The 18,839-nt window shown below is 41.1% G+C and overlaps 1 protein-coding gene across 1 annotated transcript in view; it reads right to left on the bottom strand.

Moving 5' to 3' along the window:
* Positions 1-18,839, bottom strand: part of LOC134658999 (uncharacterized) — a 187,876-nt gene that overhangs the window by 27,136 nt on the left and 141,901 nt on the right. Inside the window, exons 3-10 of the mRNA XM_063514606.1 lie at positions 13,877-13,966; positions 10,674-10,822; positions 7,055-7,167; positions 6,663-6,843; positions 6,521-6,624; positions 5,854-5,965; positions 3,892-3,961; positions 1,005-1,117 (exon numbers count right to left, since the gene is read on the bottom strand). Of these exons, the coding sequence (XP_063370676.1) occupies positions 1,005-1,117; positions 3,892-3,961; positions 5,854-5,965; positions 6,521-6,624; positions 6,663-6,843; positions 7,055-7,167; positions 10,674-10,822; positions 13,877-13,966 (932 nt within the window). The remainder of the gene's footprint in view (positions 1-1,004; positions 1,118-3,891; positions 3,962-5,853; positions 5,966-6,520; positions 6,625-6,662; positions 6,844-7,054; positions 7,168-10,673; positions 10,823-13,876; positions 13,967-18,839) is intronic.

The following is an 18,839-nucleotide window of genomic DNA, read 5'->3' as shown; positions in this document are numbered from 1 at the left end:
GGCTGTCCGTCCGTGAACTGATGGTATTTTGTCGTGTGGTTGTCATGTCTAATTTTGAATTTAAATGTCCGTAGTTCGATCTAGCCAGCAAAAGTAGGAAACCTGTCTTACAGTTACAGTAGGATTAAGGGCTCGTTTAGACGATGCGAGAATTCGCATGCGAGTTTCATTACATTGCGGGTTTTGATCAGTCGGTTGAATTGGACGTAACCAACAGTCCGCAGTGTAACTAAAATCGCATGCGAGTTCGCGCGCCGTTGAAATCAGCCCCTAGGCTTGAAAATGATTTGCTTGACCACACGACATTGCCCGAAGCCAGTTACGCAATGTCGTGTGGTCAAGCAAATCATGTCAGTACAAAAAGGCGCGAAATTCAAATTTTTTTAGCATTAGAAAGAACTTCGCAGAAGTAAGTTTGTGATTCCAAATCCGGCACTTTTAGCGGTAATAATTTGAAGTACTTAAATTATATGTATTGACCATGCTACATTAGATAATTCAATAATTATTAACAATTAAAGAGCCTGATTAAAAACTGCACGCTTGCTTCTGTGGAGTTCTTTCTAATGCTAAAAAAAATGCACTATGGCCAAATAACAGGTAAAAACTGCAAAAAACGGTACTAATTTAACATTTCTAACCACATTTGGACCTTACTACCTACGTTTAATTCATAGTTTGGTATATAATTATTATATATACTACATATATTATATATATATATATATATTATAGAATATACTTTTATTTTAACCTCTAAAATTACAAATTAAAATTATAAATTAAAAAAAAAGACAACGCTTCAAGTCGTTCCCGGCGCAAAGGTGCCCATGATGCTCGCAGCATTGCCACGCTGGATCACCAGGGACAGCCTTTGCACGAGGAATATAATATAAATTATATATATATATATATATATATATATATATATATATATATACGTTATAAATACACGAAATCATTCCCGCACCGAAAACCCCGATGTATGTTAGTGATGTACTCACCAGCTCGTAGAAGCAGCCGGGTTTCCTGCGGAAGGCGAAGGGTCCGTCGTCGGGAGGCGTGGCCGCGTCCAGCCGCGCCGACTCCTCCTCCGAGGACGACGCGAACGCCGGCTCTGCGGACCCAGGAGCCACCGAGTTACGCCACAAGAGCGGGGGAACGGTTAACGTAATCACAACGTGATTGTGCACGACTAAATTGCCTTTACTAACTTGCTGTAGTGATCCAGCCTCTCAATAATTGACAATTTAATTGACAACGAGGAAATGCCGCCAGCATGATTGGTACAATGCATCAAGGGCATATTTTAGATTTAAGATTATTATTAATTTAGTTGAGTTTTTCGGAACTTATGTACGAAATATCATTTGATATTTACCACTAGCTTTTCGGTGAAGGAAAACATCGTGAGGAAACCTGCATACATCTACGAAGAAATTCAAAGGTGTATGTGAAGTCCCCAATCCGCATTGGGCTAGCGTGGGGACTATAGCCCGAGCCCTCTCGCGCATGAGAGGAGGCCTGTGCCCAACAGTGGGACGTATATAGGCTCAATTTATTTTATTATTATTTTATTAATTTAGTAGTACCACTGATATCTTTTATGTAATTAAATTAAATTTATTTAGATTACATTTACAATGTTTTGCTTTCTTTTGCATAAGTAACTAGTAGTTACTGATTATAAAAAGCATTTTCCAATAAAAAGACATGTCAAGATTGTTTACCTTTTTTCTAATGCTAAAAAAACCGAACTATAGTGGCAATAGTAAGCTTCGTAAGCAACACAGAATGTTTTTACTCAGCTAAAACCATTAATGTCGCTTTCGGGTAGGTGAAATTATCCTAAAAGACAAATTGGCCGCTGCACAATCACATATAAGGTTAAGATGCCCTTGAATTTCAGAAATATGTTAATCAGAAATAGGATAGTAAATAACGAGAACACACAAAAGTAAGCAGTAACAAACCTATTAAATATATTAAAAACGGGTCACTCACGTATTTTAAGTGACCCGTTTTTAATATATTTAATATGTCTTTGTCTCACGGAAGTTTTGTTATTAAAGTAACACACCTCCTCGGAATTATAATGAGCTTTATATGACTAATGTTTACTTTCATGTATTTTCGTAAATAGATGCCTTCAAATTTGCAAAAAAAGACGATTCGGAGACATTTTTTTGTAGCGTAAGGATTCGCGCCTGTATTATCCAAGTAAATTATTTTTTTGTTGCATGATATACCATATTATTGAACAATCAAGACGTATAAACAGTCAAATTTGTTCAAGGAATGGATGTACCCCTACGTCATTATACCTACCATAGACATTTTTACCGAAACACAAGCATCTATGGTCCGGTACATGGTTGTCTGGGGTGACCCAGGGTATTAAAAAAAAAGAAGAAAAACAATATCGTATGAAAACCCTGAGTCCCCTTTGTCTATGCATATATGCGATGGAATTCAGGATTGTTCGGGACACTGCTAAAACTTTTATGAATATGTAAGTCGGCCCTTGTGCTAATGGCATTGTAGAGCGGGTCTACTAAAAATACAATGTTACACGTAGAAAGCGTTGAAAAGCGCCGTTAGGAAGTCTTCCGATCAACAAAGGTATACCAAAAAACTTTAAATCACTAGAGGTTGCGTTAACGTAATTCAAGAACAGATTTGTTTGTCTCAAATGTATGTTCCATATGGAACCTCCAGTGTCTTTATAAGCTTCTTATCCTTTCCCAGCCGGAACGTAGATTAGTACAGTCACCTGCAATAATATGTTATACAACGAAGGCCGCAAAAATATCTGACACGATCTTATTTGTAGAGCCATAAAAGCGTGTCACATATTTTTGCGACCTTTGAAGAGTAACATATTATTGCAGGTGAGTGAGTTCCTTATAAATGAATAAGAATTAAATGCCTATTGTACGGATCCACGTTCTGGCATACGAGAGGTTACGGTAAACCAGGGGCCAACTGTTAAGGTTCCGTCACATCGACGCGGAAGCGATCCGGAGCCGGCGCGGAGCGGTGCGGTAGGAAGTCGGTGACGTCACATTGAGCGCGGTCGGCGGATTGAAAGCGGTTTGATCGCGGAACCGCGTTGTAAGTTACCTTTTCTAAAGATTTTCTAGCACGACCGATATTTAGTTTATCGACACCTATCTTATAAGATAAGTGTCATATACAAAGACCACATTTAGAAATAAATGAACAAGAATAACAAAACTGAAATTAATACTTTACATATTTCATACTTAAAATCTCCATATTGATTATTTTTAGATGGACGTTTTAAAAGACCGTTGAAGGACTTGAAAGGGTACTTATCGATAACAGGATTATCGATGTTTTTATTTTGTCAAGCGTTAACAACATGACGTTCGTGCTAGAAAAATCTCTACGTATAGACATGAATATTGTCTAACACACTCAATCAGTTTCTCCGTAACATCCGTTGCAAACATTATTGTTATACTTGGTCAACCAGATCTTGACAGTAGAAAAAGGCGGCAAATTTGAAAAATGTAGACGCAAAGTGATAACGTCCCATAGAAAATTTGAATTTCGCGCCTTTTTTTAGTGACAAGATTTGGTTGACCGTCTATATCTACTTCGTTCCGCACCGCTCCGCCTCCGATCCGCGCTCAATGCGACGGGCGTGTGGCCGCGACCGTGCCCGCTCCGCGTCGGTTCCGCATTCGGTCGGCGTCTCGAGCGCGGATTGAACGCGGTGCCGCGCTTCGGCGATGTGGCATAGCTCATAACGTACCGCGCGCAATCCGCGTCGGTTCCGTCCTGCTGCCGCGTCAACGTGACGGATCCGTCAGTGGTAATGTTAGCAGTATCGGGAACATCCAGTGACACAGAGCGCCTACTCACCTCGGAAACCGGCGACGGCGGCGGGCGCGTGGTGCCTGTGTTTCCGTCTCTTGTACGGTCGCTTTTCCCGCTGCAAGACAACCAACATTCCATAATACCGAGCATTGTGGTCACACGATACAGGTTACTTCTACACACGGGGTCTGTTTCAAGTTTTCGCGTAAGCAAAGTCTCCATGGAGACTTAGCAGGCTGTCTTAAGGCTCATTTAGACGGCCCGCGAACTCGTATACGATTTTAGTTACACTGCGGACCATTGAGGTGACATCAATTCAGCCGACCGATCAAATAACGCAATGTAATGAAACGCATGCGAGTTCTCGCCTCGTCTAAATGAGCCCTTATAGAAGGGCCGGCAACTATCTCGCCCAGGGGATCAACATTATTATTCAGCGGTGCAATGAGCTCAGCCTTCTGGGTACCCTACCTAGCAACCAAAACCTAGACCTAGGGCAATTTTGCAAGTTTTTCTCGTGTTTTGTTATTGGCAAAAACAGAGTATCCATGTAAATATGTAAAAAAATAATTATCACGCATAACATAATATGTAATGCATTCATTTAAAAATAATATGCGTTGTAGTAACCTAATAAGTTAAGTCTTTTCTGAGCAAACATAAAAGTTATTAGTTATAAGTGAAAACTGTTTTGGCTATGTATTGTCTAAATTAATTATTTTGTTGTACTATTTTGCCTGTTTGTTTCCCAAGTTTAAATAAAATAAAAAAAATAAAGATGAAAAAAGAAATTCATCCATAAGGATGTTCCATTTATTTTTATTCATGTGTACATTACCATACGAGATACATTACCTAATACTTTAATAATATTAGTTTCCATGTGGTTAGGTTAGGTTAGGTATCGTGATACACTTATCGTGGTTAGAAATTATCTATTGTTTGTATAAAGCATACTTGCTATTTTTTATTGCGAAATAATACATTCAATGATGCCTCTTCTTGCCTTGAAGTAATATCTATACTTTAATATAGGACAGATTATTTAAATTAAAAAGGGACCTTATTCAGCTGAAACATATCTTTCGCTTCATGATACAATATGCTTTAAATATTGAGGTATATTGTGCTAAATCAATCTGTTTTAAGCTATAAAACTGAAATCACCCCATATGAGAAGTAACCTGAGAACGTTTCTTGGTTTTGCCAAAAGTTTTGGTTGTCATCATTATGCATTTATAACCCCTAATATTCGTTCAGAAAGCGCGTTCAATATTGTAATTACACTGCGAGGTGTTTACATTTTACGAATACTAGAGGTTATTCTCAAGCAACTAAATTTAGTCTTTGTTTCGATCATTTTTTGTGTATTCTTTAGGTTTTTTTTTCACTTTAACTTATATTTGTATTTCAGAAATGGATATTGTGTTGAAAGCTCAACATTTTGAATAACTTGCGTTACGAAATGTTTTAGAAAAATATGTTGGATTACGAATATCTTTTTTTTATTAGCTATTTCAAATAGGATGGGTTTTTTTCTTTAAGACGATTATATATTATATACAGATGATATTAATCCTTCGCGCGAGTGTTCATAATAAATACATACACAATATAATGCCTCTAGCCGCTCAGACGTCAAAACTTTCCAATGAAAATGTAAGTTTGATGTGTCAAAAGAAAGATTCAAATTAGAATGGAACAGGAGACCTTTTTATAGGTCTCGGGGCGGCTAGAGGTTGTATTTACTGATCTGCAGAGCTTTTATCTTCTAGCCGTCGACAGATCAAAACTTGCCAAATGCAATTTTGATTTGTCGAAACAAAAATATTGAAAATACAATGAAATAGGCCTTTTTAGAAGCTTTTGCCTTTTTTTATAGCGGCCCGTATCCTGGTACTGGTATAATGAATGAGATTTGGCCAGGAGACAAAGCTGTATAGATCAGTGACAACGAGGTGGAAGTGTTGTGTGTGCGTGTGTGTGTGTGTGTGTGTGTGTGTGTACCTGTCTGGGCTGGTGCGGGTGCAGGTGCGGGTGCGGGTGCGGGTCGGGCGCGCGCGGCGGGTAGTGCGGGAACTCCACGCGCCGCGCCGGCGCCGCGCTGCCCACCACCACCCTAAGGACAACCAAACACTATTTCAATCCAGTCGATAGCAAAATAACCCTCGTTATGTATTGCAGTAGTAAACCGGAACAGCTTTATTTTGTCTTCCAGAAGCAAGAGTCACAAAGCTCGTTACTTTCACCATAACTTTAGGAAATGAATTAGAAAGATATTGGACCCCACTGGCGCTCCCCCACACTTCTGGTCATCCTTAGAGACATTATCATATGCCAGGAACCTCGTGGTCTAAATATCCAGCACTACGGCAAACCACAAGACGATCAAAAGACGAAGTTGACCCCTTTTTTAATGACTATTCAAGACCGGAATATGTGGAAAAATTCCCCCTTCTACAAACGTTTTCTTCTTAAATATTACAACAAATAAAAACCTACACCGAGTCTCGATTAATCTCCCGCTCTCACATTGTATCTCGGCTCGTCAACAACAACAATAACCTGGACTAAACCTGTTCTTCTTCAACCAACTTCAAGATTCAATCTCTTGTTGCTCCCGCCGCGCGACCATCTCCAGGAGCGACAGTATTGTTGCTGGACCCGTCCTTACCTGGGCTGTGGCTCGGTGAAGTCTCCCGCGTGGTACCTCCGCTCAGCGATGGCGGCCGTCAGCCGGAGCAGATCCCGCTTGGCCTTCTCCCGCCGCGCGACCATCTCCAGGAGCGACAGTATTGTTGCTGGACCCGTCCTTACCTGGGCTGAGGCTCGGTGAAGTCTCCCGCGTGGTACCTCCGCTCAGCGATGGCGGCCGTCAGCCGGAGCAGATCCCGCTTGGCCTTCTCCCGCCGCGCGACCATCTCCAGGAGCGACAGCGCCCGCGCGAGCTCTCGCCGTAGCTTGAGCATCTTTTCGTACGAGCTCTCGTCGTTTTTCCTGAAAAACGCAATAGTCAACGATTAGAAATAGGCTTAATACTATACTGTATGCGCACGTCAATCGTAATCAAATAGATCAAAGTCAATCACAACATATGTCGGATGCAATGGTATCTACGGACAAACCTCAACGATGCTCTCTGTCTTTTTGTCTTTACCGGTAGGATCCGAGGGTGTTGCTGGAGACAGTTAACCGTCTGACTGCTCACCTGTTCTTCCTGGTCTGCATCTTCTCGGTGCGGCGTCGGAAGGCGAGGTAGGGGTTGTTGGACGACTGGCCCGGCCGGCTCTCAGTCTTCACCGACAGGATCAGAGGGTGTTGCTGGAAACACGGTATAACATCTGTTAGACTTATATTAGTGTCAAACTGTTTATTTATTTATTTAGCGACACAATTTAATCAATAATGAGAATATAAAATAAATCTGTAAGTTTTTTGTCAGTGAGAACGCGAGAACCCTGACACACGTTTGTAGTAAATGCGGAGTAAATTAAGCTTTGGTTTCCTCCGATAGCGGTGCCGTCAATTAGCGGCCGTCTCCATACAAATACTACGACATCCATATTTAGCCGTATTATTTAGTATGGAGACGGCCGCTATATGACGGCACCGCTATCCTAGGAAAACCGATCTTTACAGAAAAACGTCGCAGGAAAAACTAGTTTATTATTAAGTAATAGTATGTATGTTCTAAAATAATTCCAACACATGATATTTACAAATATGTAATATATTTGTAATTTCTTTCATAACAAATTAATAACAGCGCCATCTACCCCGCTAGCTTAACACAACTAGATTACTGTGTTAGATAAGTTATGGCATATGCTCGCATGGTGGCGCTGGGATGAAGTCTTTATTTAACTGTACACAGTAAGCCCGTGAAAAATTCGCAAACTGATCAGGAGATATCAGGCAGAAATATGGACGCTAAATAGAACGGAACAGTTATTTCAACAACATGTTTTTTTTACATTTTTCCCTCACTTTTGACAGACTGGTCAAATGGCCCAGGTCCCAGTAAATGTACAATACAATTGTACAGTCGCCAATATATCTGAGCGGCCGAGGTGCTCAAAAATATCTGACGTATTCTAGCGCCTTTACAATACAGGCGTGTTCGGATATTTGTGGGCACCTCGGTCGCTCCGACATATCTGATGGCAACTGTACATTTGTACAATAAAAAAAAACAATATAATTTTCACCACACCAGCTCGGAAAGGCTTACTTTGCACTTCAAAAACTGATAGCAAAGTTGCATTTTATTCACATGTGAGGCAAAGTAATCAAATACAAATTTTGAGTTGTTTTCTTTTGTTTGCTGGTAGAATTGACTTTTGAATGATGATTTTGGATGATAAATATTTATTAACATTCATTTAGATTTGATTTGGTTTGATTTTGTTTGATATTTAACATTTAATATTTGCTTCGGGTTGGTGTGGTAAAAAATTTTGTGTTTCACTCGGAGGCAAATTTTGTTTAACCCTCGTGCTTTGAAACCCTCGCAACGCTCAAGATTCCATTTTTCGAACGACTCGCTACGCTCGTGGTTCAATTTTGGAATCTTTCGCTTGCTCGGGTATCAATATTAGCACGAGCGGTTAAACAACAACTTTTCCCCCTTGTAAAACAAATAACTATTATAGTCAGATTGAAACAGTTGCCTAACGGTTTTATTTTTCAACTTTACGATGAGGCAAAATACTTAAAAATCTATCGCCATTCTAAAATATACTCGCAAGGGTCACTTGTCTTTGTTACAACCAGAACCAAAGCGTTTAAGACTGGCAATATTATATTTGTGGTACGACCCTCAGTAACAACAGTACAAAGTTCTATGTAACGGCCAACTTCAAGTCACAAGGCCTGAAACTTGCCATGTACTTTACCGAGTGTTGCGAAGTTCTGTTTAAACTTGGACACGCGAACAAGTTTGCGTAGTTTAGTAATAAAAGTATTGTAAAGCTTCTTAAAGTTTAATACTTTTTAGGGTTCCGTACCCAAAGGGTAAAAACGGGACCCTATTACTAAGACTCCGCTGTCCGTCCGTCCGTCCGTCCGTCCGTCCGTCCGTCCGTCCGTCTGTCCGTCCGTCCGTCTGTCACCAGGCTGTATCTCACGAACCGTGATAGCTAGACAGTTGAAATTTTCATAGATGATGTATTTCTGTTGCCGCTATAACAACAAATACTAAAAACAGAATAAAATAAAGATTTAAGTGGGGCTCCCATACAACAAACGTGATTTTTGACCGAAGTTAAGCAACGTCGGGCGGGGTCAGTACTTGGATGGGTGACCGTTTTTTTGCTTGTTTTTTTTTGTTTGTTTTGCTCTATTTTTTGTTGATGGTGCGGAACCCTCCGTGCGCGAGTCCGACTCGCACTTGGCCGGTTTTTTTTATAAACATGTAAATCTTACTAGTGTTGGTCACTTTTAAACCATATTAATCCTTATAAAACGACACAGAACAAGAAGAATCTGAGGTCTGAATTTGAACCTTTCGGCGCTCAATAGTTGTGATGATTCTGGTTAGAAAAAAGTGCAAAAAGAGGGTCAAACGGTCCAGTATTTTTATGTCGAATTAAGGATTTCAACCCTTACAAGGAAATTCTGATGATTTTAATTTTTGCAGTCTGCTCACGAACTCAAAAGAATTTTCCTCAGGACAAAAATACACGAAGCTTGTTTTCCGACTGCACTCAATTATACAAATGCGACTACCAGCGGATTGAGATCTAAAAGTGTTCATAAAATTACAGATCAGGGTCCGTTTCGCTTGTAACTTGTAATACAAGTGGAAGTCCCTTTCTAACAAAAGCTGTCAAAAAGTGACATCCACTTGTATTACAAGTTATAAGCTTTAACGGGCCCCAGGAGTCGCCGCCTTTTGGAACTTGTAACTTAATGAACTACTTACAGTCTTGAGCCTCTTGTTGAGCCAGTAGTCGTAGACGGCGATGACCAGGTCGTCGTGCCTCTCCAGCAGGACCTCGGCCTCGTTTGGAACTGTTTACTTAATGAGCTACTTACAGTCTTGAGTCTCTTGTTGAGCCAGTAGTCGTAGACGGCGATGACCAGGTCGTCGTGCCTCTCCAGCAGGACCTCGGCCTCGTTTGGAACTGTTTACTTAATGAGCTACTTATAGTCTTGAGTCTCTTGTTGAGCCAGTAGTCGTAGACGGCGATGACCAGGTCGTCGTGCCTCTCCAGCAGGAGCTTGGCCTCGCTTGGAACTGTTTACTTAATGAGCTACTTACAGTCTTGAGTCTCTTGTTGAGCCAGTAGTCGTAGACGGCGATGACCAGGTCGTCGTGCCTCTCCAGCAGGAGCTCGGCCTCGCTTGGAACTGTTTACTTAATGAGCTACTTACAGTCTTGAGTCTCTTGTTGAGCCAGTAGTCGTAGACGGCGATGACCAGGTCGTCGTGCCTCTCCAGCAGGAGCTCGGCCTCGCTTGGAACTGTTTACTTAATGAGCTACTTACAGTCTTGAGTCTCTTGTTGAGCCAGTAGTCGTAGACGGCGATGACCAGGTCGTCGTGCCTCTCCAGCAGGAGCTCGGCCTCGCTTGGAACTGTTTACTTAATGAGCTACTTACAGTCTTGAGCCTCTTGTTGAGCCAGTAGTCGTAGACGGCGATGACCAGGCCGTCGTGCCTCTCCAGCAGGAGCTCGGCCTCGCTTGGAACTGTTTACTTAATGAGCTACTTACAGTCTTGAGCCTCTTGTTGAGCCAGTAGTCGTAGACGGCGATGACCAGGCCGTCGTGCTTCTCCAGCAGGAGCTCGGCCTCGCTTGGAACTGTTTACTTAATGAGCTACTTACAGTCTTGAGCCTCTTGTTGAGCCAGTAGTCGTAGACGGCGATGACCAGGTCGTCGTGCCTCTCCAGCAGGAGCTTGGCCTCGTTCAGCGTCACCACAGTCTGTCCGGAGCTCTTTTCTAGCTTGTCCATCATTTGTTCGAACATTAATTCTGAAATTGAATGATAAAGGATAAATACCGGAAGATATTTTATAGATTCCATGATTTAAAAGCGCAGTATTTGAATTAACTTAGAAGTTTGATATTGAAATGTCAATATTGTCAATACAGTTTGTGTTATAAATGTAATCTTCTGATACAAAATGTAGTGTTATGAACTTGATGTACTTGTTCTGGTATGAACTGATAATGTAACTAACTAGTGTACTGATTAATGGTGTAGTTTAGACGTACTGGGGCCCGATTCTCAAAAGCTTGTAACTTGTAATACAAGCGGATGTCACTTTTTGACAGGTTTGGTTAGAAAGGGACTTCCACTTGTATTACAAGTTACAAGCCATTGAGAAACGGGCCCCTGGTGTGAAGTGATAAAGTGTTAATATTGACTTTTAAGGTGAAAAATGAACTCTTGCTACTGGATTGTAAAGCACCATTTTATAACATTGTGCGTAGTTCAATAAAACTATTAAAATACCGTTGATTATCGGAATATCTTGGAACTTCTACGGTCAAGCAAATATAGTTATTAAGTCAAGAGCGTGTTTACGACCAATCGCGTGTTTTAGACGCGTTAAACGTATTTAATACTAAAATAAACTTGGGGTGCACTTTTAGAAGCATTCCCAACTGTTTCGTGATCGGATACATTTTAGAGTATAATGGGCACGGATAACGCGTAATAAATATGAAAGCACATTTTTATCTCCATAATCACCCTAACCAGGGGCCGATTGCATAACAACTTGTAACTAATAATATTAGTCTCTTTCTAATCAAAGGAATGGAAAAGAGACTTCTGCTAATATTATTAGTTACAAGTTGTTATGCAATCGGCCCCAGGATGGGAAGGCCGAAGGCTAGGAATAACAGCCTTGTTTGCCGAGTTGCGATCTATAGTCGTGTAAGGCCTATTGAGAGTTGATGGAATCTAAAACGGACTAGACTAGGCTATTGGGTGAAAGCGATGTACTAGGCTACGTGATTTGAAACCGAAGAACGCCTGCCTGATAAAATGGTACACACGGTATGATGGTATTTCTGGCAGACGGTGACTCGCCCCCACAAAAAGCGACTTGTATATTGGTAAGTGGCACTACCCTTATCAGTGTGAATTAGGGCTCATTTGATACGAGAACTTGTATGCGAGTTTCATTACATTGCGGGTTTTGATCGGTCGGTTGAATTGGACGTAACCAACAGTCCGCAATGTAATTAAAATCGCATGCGAGTTCGCGCGCCGTCTAAATCAGCCCTAATCCAAGTAGATATAAGTATCATTATACTGTGTTCAGTTGTTTAAACTTATCGTCTGCGGTGTAAACTATAAATTACATCGGCGTTTCAAAGCTCATCCCTTCCCTCGGGGGCATGTATTGGATTAGGTAAAAGGAATACCCTCCGTAATGTGTCTTCTAAACTCTAAGCCAGTTTAACATCGTTATCAAACCGCTAATATGTTAAAACTTTTCGCGACGAAGTTGGGTGTTGGATTCGCGGAATAATTTTAAACAAAAAGATGTTTAGACAGTTAAGATTTCGTTAAGACTGAAGACTAGAATGTCGAATCGAATTTCGATGTACATATGCACGAGGCGCCCTCACCTGAGAAAATTGGCTAATGACTCATTTACGCGATATTGTTACATTGCGGCGTTTGATTGATATATCGAATTGGTTTTTGCCTCAAACCCACTTCAAGCAATCGCGTTTCTGCACACGCACCTAACGCACCTTTGCTGTAGATTGCCGCATTATGAGACCCTTGCCCAAGTTGTGCTAATTAGGCACGCAAATCTGAAGCAAAGATGCGAGCGCACTCGCTTCACATTGGCTAGATTAGAAAATATAGCCTGGCAAAAGGACCAGAATGAAAATCAACGCTGGGCATCACCAGCTGGCCTAGCATATGTTGAGACTGGTATCCTTTTACCAAACACTAAAAATGTACCAGGGATGTTGCGGATGCCGATTTTTTGACATCCGCGGATGCGGATGCGGATTTTTTAAGGCTCGCATCCGCGGATGCGGATGCGGATGTCAAGATAGCACCATTAAAAACGTCAAATATTACATTTTAGTAATTTTTATTTCAAAAAACCTGCCAAGTGCGAGTCGGACTCGCGTTCCAAGGGTTCCGTACATTAAGTCCCACTCACGCTTGACTGCTCATTTCTAATAGGTTTTTTGGTTAAATACTAAATTACCTAGCAGTCTAGCACTTACGCCGATGCTAAGACATTTATGTACCGACCTGTTCCACATCCGCATCCGCATTAAATCCGCATCGATTTTATGCGGATGCGGATGTTGAAAATAATGCGGAAGTTCCGCGGTTGCGGATGCGGATATTCGCAATATCCCTGAAATGTACCTACCAAAATTTAAGTTACCATATTGTTTCTGTTCCTTCCCTTACTGTACTGTTTTTCATAAACGTATCTCCTTGGATTTCACGGGCTTATAATCCCGGTCTTTTGATAGGCTTGCGTGGGGACACAGATCCAACACGTACAGGCCCCTTGGAGAGCTTTATGTCATGTAGAACGCCTGCTGGAACCCGTTCACAGGCGCAACAAGACATCCATGAACCGGTCTCAGCAGGCGTTGGGACTATTGTAGAAAAAGAGAACAGTATACCGGTCTATGGATTGAAGTTTGGTTTGGGTGGACTTTGAGACTGGGTGCAATTGGTGCAAAGACGTACGGACACCTGCCATAACAATGTTTACACAAGATAAACGTATTTTTTTGTGAAGGTAGAGAGAGGGCAATAGAGAGTACTCACTCCAGGCGAGGGTTATGCCTGAGGACCGAAGTCCACTGAGAGATAGTCAAAATGAGTATATATAGTAAGTGACATTAGAAACTCCGTAAGTGCGATGTAGGTTTCTGTCAAATTAGGTTTTAGCTCCTTAACGCCATCTGTTAGAATCATGTGGCAAGTCGTCGACAGCGACAGCTGGAGGAGACGCCACAGATTCAGCCCGGCAGTAGCCAAGATGAGAATGGTTTATCTACAGACACCAATGAAGAAGTGGAACCGACCTGTGAGCTCCGGATGCCTCTGCTGCTTCAGCCACCGCTCGTCCTCGGAGTCGATGTCGTACTCCGGCGCCTCTTGCTCCTGCCATAGCGCTGTAACAAAATAACACTATATAAGCCGGAGGTATTGACGTAACTCTCCTCGCGCGCGGGTGACACTCAATTTAATTTCAAATTCAGAACATTTATTTCGTGTAACGGTTACACATACATTTTAGTAAATAATAGTTTCAAAAGGGTTAGTACCTAAGCTTATTTTATGATACTTAAACCTAAACACTTAACCTACAAGTTACCACTGATGGAGCCCACAGGGGAATGTAGTCCTACAGTGTAGCATTAGCGGGCAATCAGGCTTGTCCGCTATCATTCTTAAGATGATGTTAGATTTTAATTTTGTTTGGCATTCGACTTTGGGTAGCGAGGCGTCTAGGTCCTAACTCACCATTCGGCAATACCTCGCTGTCTGCGAATCGTACTAGGTATTTGCAAAAAGTTTGCGAACCTTTCGCAAACAGGCTTATTTCAGACTTTTCAGATCTGGGCGCACCATATGAGGCGTATTTTCAAATCAAAAAACATTGAGCGTTGTTGAAATATATTTAATATTGGTAGTCATTACGGCCGTATTCGAACAATGCTTCTAATAAATCACTGCGGCATGACAACGATCTGTCAGTGTCTAAATTCTAAAAAAAATTAAACCTAAAACGTAATTTATGACACTGACAGATCGGTATCGTACCGCAGTGATCTCTTAGAAGCATTGTTCGAATGAGCCGCGAGGCGTTTATGCTTTAGGTACGTATTGCTTTAAGCTTGGTATAAATATTTTGGCTTCTGTCAAAAACGAGATTGATTTAGGCACCAAACTCTGAATTAATTTAATCTAGACAAGTTTTAGTCCCGTTCCTTTATAAATTTCCCTATCAATCAACTAGTTGACAATCTCCAAGCTAAAGAGATATAAAAAGAATCTGCAATATCCATTAATCACCGTATCTCAGCTATTCGTCAGGATGGTTTAGAAACAAGTTTTTACGGCCGAGCCCGCTGGGCAATGACCCGTCTTTTTTGCTCCAGTAGGTACTATGGTGTAAGGCAGCTTTATCACTACAAGAAGACATCGTCTCAAGAGTATGTATTGACGGAATTTTTTTGAAAATATTCACGTAGAAAATCTTGGAAAAAATACGAAATTTTCTATAGGAAACTTACTTGTGTCCTCTATATTTTTTGAGAAGCTCCCGAGAATTTTGCTAACTTTTTGTAACTCAACTTGTACATCTGTATAGTGACTTAATAATTCTAAAGTAGGCTACTTGAATCAACATCAGTATGTTGTGACCCTTACAGGTTGTAGACCTGCTGAAGCGTGCAGGCTACATTGGGGTAAGGATTGTGAACAGGCTATATATTTTTCAAACGTTCAGTATATCCTGTCCACTTGAATCACCATCAGTGTGTCGTTACCCTTACAGATAGTACTCACTGAAGCGTGCAGGCTACATTGGGGTAAGGATTGTGAACAGGCTATATATTTTTCAAACGTACAGTATAGCCTGGCTACTTGAATCAACACCAGTGTGTCGTTACCCTTACAGGTAGTACACTCACTGAAGCGTGCAGGCTACATTGGGGTAAGGATTGTGAACAGGCTATATATTTTTCAAACGCACAGTATATCCTGGCTACTTGAATCAACATCAGTGTGTAGTTGCCCTTACAGGTAGTACCACAGACAAGACATCCTCCAGACTGAGCATAGTAGCGCTACTCCCTCTGCCACAAATATACGGTAGTTTTACTCCATTTTCGAGACAAAGTGTCTTTGTGTGACGTCCGTGTGTTTGAACGGACCAATCACGGCACGGGACTCGCTCACCTCGTCCCCCGCACCCCAGTATTTTTGGCAGCATCGGCTTCATGAAATAATTGCTCTAAACTCCGTCTAGAGGATTCCTAGTCTATGGGTAGTACACTTACTGAAGCGTGCAGGCTACATTGGGGTAAGGGTCGTGAACGGGCTATTTTTAGCCGTTTCGTTTGTTTTTAATAAAACGTGATGCCATCACGGCCGTAAGGAAGTTTTTTCACAATTTTCTTGACAAGCACAGGCACGTGCATTATTTATATTAATGCAACAATGGTTAGGTATTTTTAAGTAAGTTCTTTCGTCGTTATAGTTTCAAAAAAAAATAAAGTTTGTATACGCATAATTGCGATTAATTTTCGATTGATAACGGGATTGGGACATTGTTGTTTTCCTTTTCTACAAATATTTGATATTTTGATGTATAGTTGGTCAAACCAAATTGTCAGTAAATAAGAACCAAAAAAAATGCTCATCCTTTTCTTTTGGGTGCTAGTACTAGTGTAAGACAAAGATAGTATGATTCTCTCGTCTATGTTTGAAATGAGACAGTCCTTTGACAAACTATATTTATTCATCAAAGTCATTAATTAATATAACACTCATACAAAAAGAGCATTTATACAGGCTGGTCCAAACCTTGACGTCCAAAAATTTTTTTTTAGATTCCTCACGCCGTGGGCTATCAGAATATACCCCATGTATGTTAGCCGATTTTTCGTACTTTTCGAGTTATGATTTTTTAAACTTTTAACTTTTGTTATGAAATTCCGGGGTTCCCATACAGGGTGGCTAAAAAATAACTGCATTCCCGTTGCCAGGGAGGTTTTGGGATTATACTGAGCAAATTTTACTATGGGACCAACCCCGAAATCGCGAAAAAAAAATTTACCCTTCCATAGAAAATGGACCACAGCCAAAATGTATGAAAGCCAAATTTTTTTTTTCGCGATTTCGGTGTTGGTCCCATAGTCAAATTTGCTCAGTATAATCCCAAAACCTCCCTGGCAACGGGAATGCAGTTATTTTTTAGCCAACCTGTATGGGAACCCCGGAATTTCATAACAAAAGTTAAAAGTTTAAAAAATCCTAACTCGAAAACTACGAAAAATCGGCTAACATACATGGGGTATATTCTGATAGCCCACGACGTGAGGAATCTAAAAAAAATTTTTGGACGTCTAGGTTTGGAACACCCTGTATTACATCCTAAGTTTTTTTTTACCAAGGGTATGCATATCCTTATAAGCGACGCGACGTCATGACACCAGTCATCACTACACTACACACTACATTACAGGCCCTTGTTAATATCCCCTTTTTGCCCCAAATGGACAGGCATTTGCGATCCGGTCAGAGCGCTGTTTTTGCATCGGGACTCGAGTTCACTTCGCTTGCTCGAATGTTCTGTATAAACCAATGTAACTATGTGATCTTAAAGGGGCCCACTGATTAACCTTTTGGACGCCAATGACCGATATATCCGCACCGTACGTACAACGCCAAAGACCGATTAATCGGTCACAGACCACAGAGCAACAGTGACCTACGTGCATATACATAAAGTTCAACTTCAGTTTTGACACTTCAATGATGCGGCGTCTGAGTGACAGCTTTTGTGTTTGACACGGCGTGGAAAAGGTTAACAGTCCGCCGGATGGTATCGGCCTGTCAGTTGTTCGGAACTGTCAACTTTTTGTTCTAACTGACAGGCCGATACCGTCCGGCAGACTGTTAATCAATGGGGACCTTTAGTCTTAACAGTAACATTGACTGAGCAACTTTTCAGATTAAAGCCCCATTTAGACGTTTCAAAAACTTGTATGTGATTTCGTTACATTGCGGTAATTCATTCATTGTACTCTGTAGTATCTATCAAATTTTCTAGTTCTTGAGTTGTCCAAAAACTTTAGCGCTGACATCAGACGTAAACAAGACCGGGTCAGTGTGTGATACTGATAAGCACAACTGCAGACGTGACTAAAAATTCTAAGTATATAAAAGCTTAACAAGTTTTTATTCTCGTCTTTTTCCTTATTTACCACAAACTAGCCGTAACAAAACTTTGGGACGGAAGAAGGAAATATTCTGCGCCGAACTTATTTTTTTTTTCGATAATTTGCGGTATCGAATCCAAACTACGAAACTTCCAATTTCGGCCCGCGAAAAAGAACAGGAGGCCGGGTTGTGGTTGTGACCCTTGGGTCAAAAAGTTTGAAGACCCCTGTAGGACTAAGATGGCCGGCTCTTTATCATTTGTCACCATGACTGTCACGTTCTAACAAATATGTAAGTGCGAAAGTGACGTATAGCATAACAAGTGATAAAAATGCGACCTTGATAGCTGGTCTGGATTATAGTTGTGGGATTTGTACGCTGGCTTCTGCATGTGACTATACATTGGCCCTGACCTGCTAGCATGAGTTGCGTTCTCGCGCGCGACTCCATACATCTAGCGCGACTTCAAGTATGGACTCGCGCGCGAGAGCGCAACTTATGCTAGACCGCCTGAGCGTTTGACGCGCTTGCGTTTCGCGACCGATCGGAATATTAACACCACAGGTCATTGTACAAATGAAGACATATTAAAGCGGGTGTATACCTTTACCTCGTTGGAGTAAGGCACATATACGACTGGCAAGTTAAGCTGTGTCGCAATCAGAGCACTTTTTGTAAGTATTCGCTTTTTGAGTGCGTTTGGTGGTTAACTGTTTATTCTGTTTTATTTTACACATTTTGGATTTTTTTCGCGAATAGATTTAGTTACTTAGTTAAAACTAAAATACGACATATGACATTTCAAATATATCCACGTCCCACTGCTGAGCATAGGCCTCCACCCCTCATCATCCCGCTATCCCGGTTGCATCCGCTAGGACAACTAATCCCAAGAATTGGCGCAGGCATTAGTTTTTATGAAACCTAACTATAACAAATAGATCAAACTGGGCGATATTAAGATTAAAGTCCGGTTTTCTCAGGATGTTTTCCTTCAATAATACTACTTAATAAAAATATAAAGTGACATTTCGTACATAACTTCCAAGAAACTCGTTTGAATGTGCCGAGGTTAGAATCTTAAGAGCTCTAATT

This window comes from Cydia amplana, chromosome 24 (genome assembly GCF_948474715.1).
Source record: "Cydia amplana chromosome 24, ilCydAmpl1.1, whole genome shotgun sequence".
In the NCBI taxonomy this organism is placed as follows: domain Eukaryota; kingdom Metazoa; phylum Arthropoda; class Insecta; order Lepidoptera; family Tortricidae; genus Cydia; species Cydia amplana.
Note: the sequence above shows the minus strand (reverse complement) of the source record. Positions and strands in the feature narration are given on the sequence as shown.